At 36.0% G+C, this 10,520-nt stretch overlaps 1 protein-coding gene across 1 annotated transcript in view; it reads left to right on the forward strand.

The window, feature by feature from the left end:
* The window catches only part of igsf9bb (immunoglobulin superfamily, member 9Bb), a 136,256-nt gene extending 126,477 nt beyond the window's left edge, over positions 1-9,779 (forward strand). Inside the window, exon 20 of the mRNA XM_017493640.3 lies at positions 727-9,779. Coding sequence (XP_017349129.2) covers positions 727-941 — 215 coding nt within the window. The 3' untranslated portion in view covers positions 942-9,779. The remainder of the gene's footprint in view (positions 1-726) is intronic.
* Positions 9,780-10,520: the final 741 nt, after the last annotated feature.

The following is a 10,520-nucleotide window of genomic DNA, read 5'->3' on the forward strand; positions in this document are numbered from 1 at the left end:
TAATTGGATAATTGGATGAATGAGCAGGGGTGCAGGTGTTAAAGTGGTGACTGTATATTGCCTGATACATTTGACAAGGCACTTTCTATTTTGCAGGCCTCAGTCAAGTAGATTAAATACTTCAGTTGACTGTGTGCAGGCTACAACAGCACAGAGCTGAGGTGTGAGTAGTTAGTATTGAGCTAATGAATGTCCTTCTCCACAGCTTTCCTAAACCATCCTAGAATCAACACAATCTTTATTACTCTCTACAAGCTAACCTTTTAAAACTCTTCACAACAAGACCAGAAATTATACTGATAATCATTTCAATGATTAGTATTTGACCTTCACACATTTAATAAAGCTTCCTTAACCATCGTACTACACACTCATGCTACTAGTTTCCTGATGCTGGAAGACCCAGCCAGTATCTGGCATTCCATCTGATTTTAAGTAACTTCATCGTTCGGATGTGGGGCAGGTATTATGAAAAATGAGTACATTTTATCCTTACTAGTGAAGGTACTAGATGAAGAAAAACAGATCCTGAAAAACATATTACATTTTAAAAGCCACTCAGTTAAATGATTTATATATTCTATAATGCTTTATATATTCGCTTTGATTGTGTCCTTACTTGTCGAAACCATGCCTTTGTATCCTCGAGCCACAATCATTGTCTATGCACGTCTGTAATCTCTCGCAGCACTCTGTGCTGACTCACGTCCCGTTGTCTGGATCCAGGTGTGTCGACCTCTCAGACCCAGCAGCCCCACACCTCTCAGGTCCTCCCACCAGAAGAAGCTCTCTACCTCCGCAAGAAGAAGAGGAAGTTAACCAGACAGGACCCGTATGCCCGCTTCTCTGCCCTGCTGTACCGCCGTCCGCCGCAAGATGACCAGAAAGCCATTCTGGCCAGTATGGACACAGTGGACCCAGACCACGCCACTTTCCTGTGAGGGCCCAGAGAGCAGGCCACACTATTCCCAAAGCCCACTGGTTCTGCACTGAGTTTCCCACCACCCCAGCTGTGCAGCATATCTACACCTCATCTTCCCATCCATGCTTTTCTTTTTGTTCTTTTTTTTTTTTTTTTTTTTTTTTTAAATCTCTCTTTTCACAAAATAATGCTGGTTGGTAGTGTTCCAAGGTTTTGCTCCAGTGCAAGATTACCTCAAACAGAGAACTAGTGTCATTGGGATGTTTATTTCTCTTCCAAAAAGGCATGTCAGCATTTAGGCTCATGCATCTGGTTTACAGCTCTCATTACTCCTCACATTCCTGCACCTGTTTCATTCTGCCAGTAGTCTTACTCTGTCTCAGCAGAACACAGGGTTCTCATGTGTAGGCCAGATATACCTCAGAGTCACCCGAGACTCATCAGTGCAACACTGCTGGACAGACAAACATTCTGTAACTTCCTATCAGTGGAACATTTGGTGGTGTTTTTTTTTTGTAAATTTTATTTTATTTTATTTTTATTTCTTGTTAGGTATCATTTGTGTTAAACATTTTCAAAAGAAAATTATATTTCTTTTAAGGCAGAATGACTGTTATACTCATAATGGTATTATGTATTAATATTCTTATACCACAGCACTGTTGAATTCTCTAATCTGATTGGTCAGACGTTGATTAATTTTCTATAACAGCAGCTCTGACAATACTTATTAAGCTGGAACTTAAAGTTTTCAGGCTCTGTGCCTTGCAGTTTCTTGGTAGCATGGCAAGCTGCATTTCTTTGTCATATTAAATTCAAGTGAGAAAAAAGAGAGGCTGGTGATTGAATGGCTGTTTCTACCTGTTGTAATATAAAGGATGACAGAAACTAACTTGTTTAGGACATTTCACAACCTGAAATGTAACTATAAACGGATAAAACTACAACATGTTTGCTGTGCTATAAGAGGAATAGAACACTTTGGGATGTGCTATTATTGGAAAATAATCAACTTTTGGGTGATAAGAGTAACTCTGCTTTGGGCCAGGCCACATCATGCCACCCCACTGTGGATTATTTTATAACAGCATGCTCAGTCAGGTTTTATTCCTTACATAATATGCATTGTGTGTGTGCAGTGTAGTCTTTATTTCATCCATTTGCTCCACCATGTATTTGGAATGATCAGTATTTCCAGTATTTTTGGGGGACAGTTAAAAAAAAATTTTTCAAGTCATTGTTCATGATTTTTTCTTTAGCTGAAGACATCAATACTGTTAAATATTCCGAATTCATCCTGAAAAGGGAACAAAACATTATCCAGAGATGCGCACAGGTTACTTTCCACTACGATCAAAAGCTGCTATGGCCATGTGTGCACATTTTTCTGGGTTGGTCTTTTCTGTAAATAAGTCTTTTGCATTGGAGCAAAATCTTGGTAATCACTGTGATGAACCGTTTTAAGTTGATACTAACTTAGTCTGGATTTTGTGAGCTCCTGTTAAAAAAAAAAAAAACAACAACAACCATAAAATAATAAGCACCATAATAAAAATACTACAGTCTCCTTAATCAATAAAATTCTTAAGTATAATGTACTGTGAGAAGGGTAGGATTTTGTGCCATAATTAGACTGTAGTATTTTTTCAACTGCAACCCCCCTCCCCCATCCAAAAAAGACATATTTAGGCCTGAGTAGGGCTCTTGAATGCTTGGCTCTGTTTAGTCGTCTCGTTCTCATTTTTCTTTCTTTTTTTGTGGATTATTTCAAATGGAAACCTACTGCCTTTGTGGGCCATTTTTGTAGCCTTTTATTTTGAGGTTTATCCTGGCTGAAAAGTATAAGCAGCACCCCAGCTCCTGTCTCTATCCTCTGGAAAGACATTATGGGAAATGCCTAAGAGAAGACCAGGCTTTCCCATGCGGCCAAAGTTTTTTTTATTGTGTATCTATCATCCAAGGGTGCTTCTTTTCTACTGGTTAATATGTATTCTCACTGTCAGGACAAACATATCTGGGCTCATGTATGTTCGCTTTGGTGGCCAGTCATTCAATGGGGATGTTGCTGGTGGTGGTCAGCGATGGTGCTCTACCTGTTTCAAATCACTTTGTCCCTGCTAAAAAGCTCACAAGGGCGTAGGTTGGCTAAAGTTAGCATCAGTTATCGTAATAGGGACTCCAAATTTAAGCTAAGTTGATATTTTGCGAATTGTTTTGCAAATTGATTGTGTTGGTTCACGATCAAGCCAATCCCAAAGGCTAATCAGTACAATACAGGCGTGTTCAACAGCCTATTTTGGGTGCTATCAAACTTTGGGCGTCTTCGGACTGTAATCACTTGAAATCGCTTAATTTCTCTAAGTTGATCTTCCAGCAGATGTGGCTGCTGCTTGTCATTTTAACACCGCAGTATTTAACGTTTTAGGATTTCAACATCATCCAAGCGTTGGATCAAACTTTCAATGTTTGCCTAGGCATCTTGACGGTCAATATCTACTCTCCATCAAAATGCTGTTTTTTTGTTGTTTTTTTAGAGTTAAAAAATTTCCTCATTCAAACTTGACTTACATCTGGGTGCTGAATGTGATCACCAATTTGCATTTATGATTTTAGCTACATTGACAACAGGCTGGGGTGTACCTCAGGCAAGTAAAGGCACTTCCTGTTGGCACGGTTATGAGGATTTAGTTTTATTTTGTCATGACTGCACTTTCATAAAAAAAAATATAAAAAAAGAAAAGAAAACATAGAGGAATACCTTTGATGTATTCTATGCTTACGTGAGACCAGCGCATTACAAGTGTACCTATGTAAACATTTTTGATTCTTTTATTTCACCTTGGTTAGGGGACTGATTGTCAGCTAGTAATACATCATTTGGAGCTTTTAGATAAACTGCACTGAGCTTGACACTTTTAATTTGGCTTTGCGGTTCAGGTCAAACCACTTCTTATGTTCTGTGAATGTTTTTTCGGTCTTTGCAATGAACATTTTCGCGTTTTAATCTCTGTACCATTTGTAATTTAAATAAATGTCTGATTAGATGACAATTACCCATGAAACACATGACGACACACCTTTAGGTAGATCCTCACAATAGGTAGCTCATTTGGAAGATGTGCTCCTCAAGTATTTACAAGACATTTAACTGGGCAAATTTTTTTTTTTTGGTAAACTATGGTGCTTTGTAAAAGATATAGAACTATTTAATTAACTAAATACTGTTTCTTTTTTCAAAAGAGTGATATAAAAAAGGAATATCCAAAATGCTAGGAATGTACTGTAATATGTCAAAATACTGTATATAATAGCATATATTGCACAATGTATGATAAAATTTGAGTAATTTTGAATAAATTGGACAATATATGCACGCAACTAAATATATTCATAAAACATAATCCCATTCATTTTCTAACAATGTGTTTGTATATTACTTTTTCATGAGGCTTTCGTCACTTTAAAGCATCCTTAAGCGTTAAATACAAAACACAAAAGAAGAAGCATTTCCACTGACCCTGCATTTGAAGAGTTTGTCAGCTTTTTTTGTTGGCAGTCATCTGAATCATTGTAAGCATTCAAGTGGAAAGGCAGGATTTATTCTTTTTTTTTTCTGTGAAACTATTGCCCAAACCTAAACTGAACAGTATCTTCTGTAGCACCATCAAGTTGTATTTCTGCTTGTTGTGTAATTAGGCTGTGGCAGGGCAACGCAGATCCTCCAGGAGTTTGTAGGCTCTTGAGAGGTCTAATAAATGCTGAATAAACAATGGCTCATAAACAGTGCAAAAGAAGATTTGTAATTAAAAAAAAGAAATAAGGCTTTTAAGAGCATGATCGAGTGCACACTTGGGCTCATTCAGTAGCATTGTAGCTGTCATCGAGTGACAATGACACTGACAAGCTTGACCTTATATAACTCATTGACTTTTTTTTATTGCATTGCATTTATTTTATATAGAATTTCTATCTGTCCACAGAACAAGCATTCTATTACTTTATCGTGACGATTTATTTCAAGAAAAACATTTTCCATTCCAATCCATAATTTGCGTTTGCATAATATTGAATAAAACACCCATCTTAGTAAAGCTTGAGTCTTTGTTTTAATTGAACACAAATCATTTTCACTTTTTTCTTGTCATTATTTTTTTTAAATCCATGTGTGATGTCATGTTCATAGCTCTAAAATGTTTTTGGGTTTTTTTGTGGAAGATTTGATTGTTTCATCTCGGAGAATATTTACTCATTTTAGATCTGTTTTGTCACTTTTACTGGATGTATATTCATTTGTCTCATTTAGGTCTACACTTGGAAATCCTTGTTCTAAGGATAACTGAGCTAATATCCCCTCTGTAAGGCTTCATGAATGAAATCTACAAGAATATATGCATATGGTAAATGTACATTTCTCTACCGAGCTTAAATGTTTAGTGGTGATTTTTGTTTATTATTATCTTTATTTTTATTGACTGATGCTTAGCTCACTGGACAAGGTCTTGGCACTTTCTCTGTTATCTTGTAGCAGATTAAAAAAAAAAAAATGTATATAAATGATTATAGACATATTTAGCATGATCTTTCGGTTTTGTTCAATGCTATTATCCAGAGCAGATTTGTTTCAGAATGAGTGCACGTGAGATGATTTTCCAGAATGAAGTAGATTCTTTATTAATTACTTTTTTTCTTTTTCATATCACTTATAAGCGATGAAGAGATGTTGTGATGACAGGGAAAAACATGCCAACAATACCTGTTATCAGTCTGCCATTAGATCATTTAACATAACAACTAGACCAAAAAACATTGACTTAATTTGAAATAAATACAACAGATTAGCAAGATTTTGTTGAACTTCAAAAGATTTCAATTCAAATTTTGGCATCGGAAATGTGATTGGAAATCGCAATATTGTCATAGGCGATAGCATTGTGATCTAAAACTGGGTGTTATAATGTGATCTACAATTGAAGGCAAAAGCTGAACCTAATGATTTTATTCAGAACAGTTTTGCTGATTGGCTTTATCGTTTGTAGTGAGTGAGTACACTATTAAAAATAAAGGTACCAAACTCTACTTTTCCTTGTTGTTGGAGTGTGTACCATCAAGAGAACATCTTTTGTAACTTCAGTATGTATTTTTTCCTAGGAAGGTAAATATATAGTGTACCTTTAAAAATGACACGGGCCACTGATATACCTTTAAAGCATTACGCTAAAAGATAATTCAATCTAAACAACGTGAAGGGAAACAATACATACTAAAGGTAGAAATGATGATCCTTTGATGATATCACTCCAGTGACAATTTGGTACCTTTATTTCTGAGTCGGTAAATATACTTATTTTAATTTCACGAAAGGTTTCAGTACCCCCTGGTGTGCTTAAAATGTAAAAGATTTCTATTACGTCCGACTAAAAACGGAACTGCTCAGTACTTGGCGAGTTTTTTGTAAACACAAATTTGCAGAATGCATGCTTAAACATTGACCTCCTAAAGAACATCAGGGATTCAAACAATGACCATGCTGCTTACTTTATGCGGATAAGGGGTGAGGGTCCGGTATCAGCACAATATGGCACATGGGGGAATACGGGATGTCAGGCTTCATTTGGCACGCCATGTGCTCGCAGGAAATACATAGAAATGATCAGGAATGTCAGCTGACCGCAGATACACACGAGACAATAGAACTTTTCACAAGTTGTAAATAAAGACTACATATCTTGCAATATATTTTTGTACATGAGAAATTGCTGCACACTGTGGATATTGTTAGATGAATGACAAAAAGAATCATTTTATGGTCTGTATATTGAACAATGTGAATAATAAGCTTACAAATCAGATTTAAGAGTTATGAGAGCAAAATGATTAAAGTATATTCAAAATAGAAGAATTTACAAACCAAAGGGGATAATGTTGTCTAGTTGTGGGGTAGGTGGTTCTTTTGCTTGTAATACATAGCATTTTATTCATTATGTCTTTATACACAGCTCTGCATCTAGGAATATATAACACGTTGAGAGGTAAAACGATTGGAAAAGTGCACAAATACTGATATAACAGCTAGAATAACATTGTACTTCATCAGAAAACTCCAGAATTGTGATTGTTTTAATTTCTCCTGTAGGCCTTATTTGACAAAATATTATATTTATTTTCATACCATCAATTCCCTTTACATTAAAACTTTTAACTGTGAAAAAGCCTATGGATCTGCTGTTTGCATTGCGATATCAGATCACACATCATTTGAGCCTGTTTTTTCCTTCATGTTTTTTTTCTTATTTAATTTTTTTTTGTATTTATCACAAACACAGCCGCAATGCATTATTGTCCTATAATGCTGTTTAAGTTGGTGATGTGTCTGCATAGGCTTACTGCCTCATTGACTTTAATGGTATTTGATTGACAGGAGGGCACACATCCAATATGTATAGCAGCACAGTGTAAGATATGTGTAATCTGTATTCTTCTAGTAAGCAGACTATACAAGTAGAGATATTTTGGCAGTGTACTGTATGTATAAAGGACAGATATTTATAGCTACAAATGAAAAGAAAACTGGATGATCTAACTTTTGTAAAAGGTCAAAGAAAGTGTGATCCAACTTTGATGTCCTGTTTATGAAAAAAATTATGTTTTCTTCTGTCGTGGCGGTAGCGAAAGTGTGGTTATTAGCGATACGACAGATGTAACAAACTGCTTTTGTAGTATACCTGTAGATACTCTTACAGTCTAAGTAACATTTTATAGAAACATCAGTGTGGGGTGTATCCATTCGCCATCCCATTGACCACATTATGACTTGGTGCTATTTATGATCCATTTTGTGGTCTAGACAGGAGATGACTTTGGCGCAAACGTTACAACGTCACATTTCACACATGTTCAGACTAATGTGAAGACCTAGCTGAGTATTTGTTAATATTTTGATGCAACAAAAAGTTTATCACTGTTAATTGTATTAATGCAGTGTTAGCAAAGACATGTACCAAGTAAAGAAATAAGATGTGATGCTTACAAAATGCTGTAAACAAACTCTTGTCAGAACAAATGGTCTGAATTAAATTAAGAAAAAATAAATAAAGACGTTATGTGAATACATAGCATGTACATTGCAAATTTTACACAAGAAAGGAAGGAAGGATTTGTAGCAAATGAAGGAAGGAAGGAAAGAAGAATTTGTCACAAAGGAAGAAGGGTTTGTAACAACAGAAAGGAAGAAAGGAATAATTTATAACAACTGGAAGGAGGGAAGGAAGGATTTGTAACAACTGCTCCTGCCATTGTCCAGTTCACTTTTCAGCTCTTCATATCCACTCTCTCTGCTTACACTTTGATTTCCATGTCTTCAAGTTTTTACTGCTCATGAATTCATTTAACTGAAACTGACATTTCTGTAGACTAAGGACAATGATGAATGTTAAAATTCATCTTCAAGTCTAATTGCCATACATGAAAATTTTAGTATGTTATTAACATGAAAAATATTTCAAAAGATGACTAGAAGTACATTTTAAATGTTTCATACAAAAGTACACATACTTATGATACACCTTGTCTAAAACATCACAGTACATGCTGTCTTGTCCATGCTTAGTTATTTTGAAGTAATTAGTTTATTTACTTATCGTTTAACTAGTTAACTGTAAAGTTAATGATAAAATATTTTTGTCTGAATATATTAGAATACAGAAGTAAATCATAAATATAATGTTTTTTAAAAAATGGTGGCGAGCCTGATTGTAAAAGACTTCATAGTATTTTACTATCTTTGTGTTGCATATTGTCAGTTATATCATCCATTCATTCTGTACCGACACAACCACTAGTTAAGCCAAAGGGCCATTCCTTCAGCCACTGTGTCTTTATGGTGTCTATAGAGCTTCAGTTGGTTAGTAAAGACTCAGTGTTAAAGAAGGCAAAGGTGTTTTCTTAAAACTAGCTTGTGTATTCATTATTCATTTATGTGATTTCAGTAGTAGCCTGGGCCATTCAGGTCTGTAGGAATGTGGTTCAGAAATAAGTGATTCAGCAATTCACAACTGTATGAATGTGATTCAGAATTCAGTGATTCAGGACTGTAGAAATGTGATTCAGAATTCAGCGATTCAGGACTTTAAGGATGTGATACAGAATTCAGCGATTCAGGACTATAAGGATGTGATTCGGAATTCGGCAGTTCAGAACTGTAGGAATGTGATTCAGGACTGTAGGGATGCGATTCTGAATTCAGCGATTCAGAACTGTAAGAATGTGATTCAGAATTAAGCGGTTCAGAACTGTAGGAATGTGATTTAGAATTCAGCGATTCAGGACTGTAGGAACGTGATTTTAGAATGCAGCGATTCAGGACTGTAGGAAAGTGAATCAGAATTCAGCGATTCAGGACTGTAGGGAAGTGATTCAGTACTGTATGGACGTGATTCAGAATTCAGTGTTTTAGGACTGTAGGAACGTGATTTAGAATTCAGCAATTCAGGACTGTAGGAACGTGATTCAGAATACAGCGATTCAGGACTGTAGGAACATGATTCAGAATGCAACGATTCAGGACTGTGGGAACATGATTCAGAATGCAGTGATTCAGGACTGTGGGAAAGTGATTTGGGATCCAGTACTGGGAACGTCTCTCGGTTCAGGCGTATTGACCTATGATTTAATTCCATGCATGCCATTTGGAAAACAAAGAGCTCTTACATCTGAAATACTGAGTTGGCCTTTATTTCACATGCTCTGTGCTGGGTAATAGCTCATTGGGTTGCCATGTTCAGATGCTACAGTGTTATGTAACCTTTACTCTGCTTCAGAAATGTTTTGTATTTTGATATAATAAAAGAATGAAAACTAATGCTTACATGTTTGCACTTCTCTTGCTTTAAACACAGAAATCACAGATCACTCTGCAAATTACTGCACAAAAATAGGTTACCGGTACTTCCTATAGTTTTGAGAAAGTAATTTGATCATAATAATTTCATCTCCTACAAACAAGAAGAACAGATGATACACACAGGCAAACTTTTGCACCAACCTAAGCTAATATTTCCCTAAATGCCCAGAAGGGTGAACTAAATTAGGAAGATTGTCTTTATTACCTGTATGTTCCCTTTACTCTCATTAATCATGTAAAAATTGGCCTCTTAGTACTGAAACACCTAGCAGCTACATAGCAAATTACAGCAGTGGTTCACAAGGTGGGGCTTGATGCCCACCAGGGCATGCCACATATAGCCAGAGCGATGAATGATTTGTGAAGATACCTTTCAAGTACTTTCAACTACTATCAATATAGCTTTTACATAGATTATATTTCACTTTATAAGAATAATTGGCCACCACGTGAATAGATTTCTGTGTTGCATTGCTGGGGCATTGGTCATTTCCTAATCTATTCCTAATAATAATTCCTTTAGCTCTAATGGCTAAAATATAAAATACAAATTTGAACATAAATGGATTTCATATTTGAAAAGTTATAGCTCAGTTTCAGTAACTACTTTATCTTGGTCAGGGTCACGATGGTTCCAGAACCAGTCCCAGGAATACTGGGTGAGATAAGGGAAAACACCCTGGATGGGATGCCCATCCA

Source organism: Ictalurus punctatus, chromosome 18 (genome assembly GCF_001660625.3).
Source record: "Ictalurus punctatus breed USDA103 chromosome 18, Coco_2.0, whole genome shotgun sequence".
NCBI lineage: Eukaryota > Metazoa > Chordata > Actinopteri > Siluriformes > Ictaluridae > Ictalurus > Ictalurus punctatus.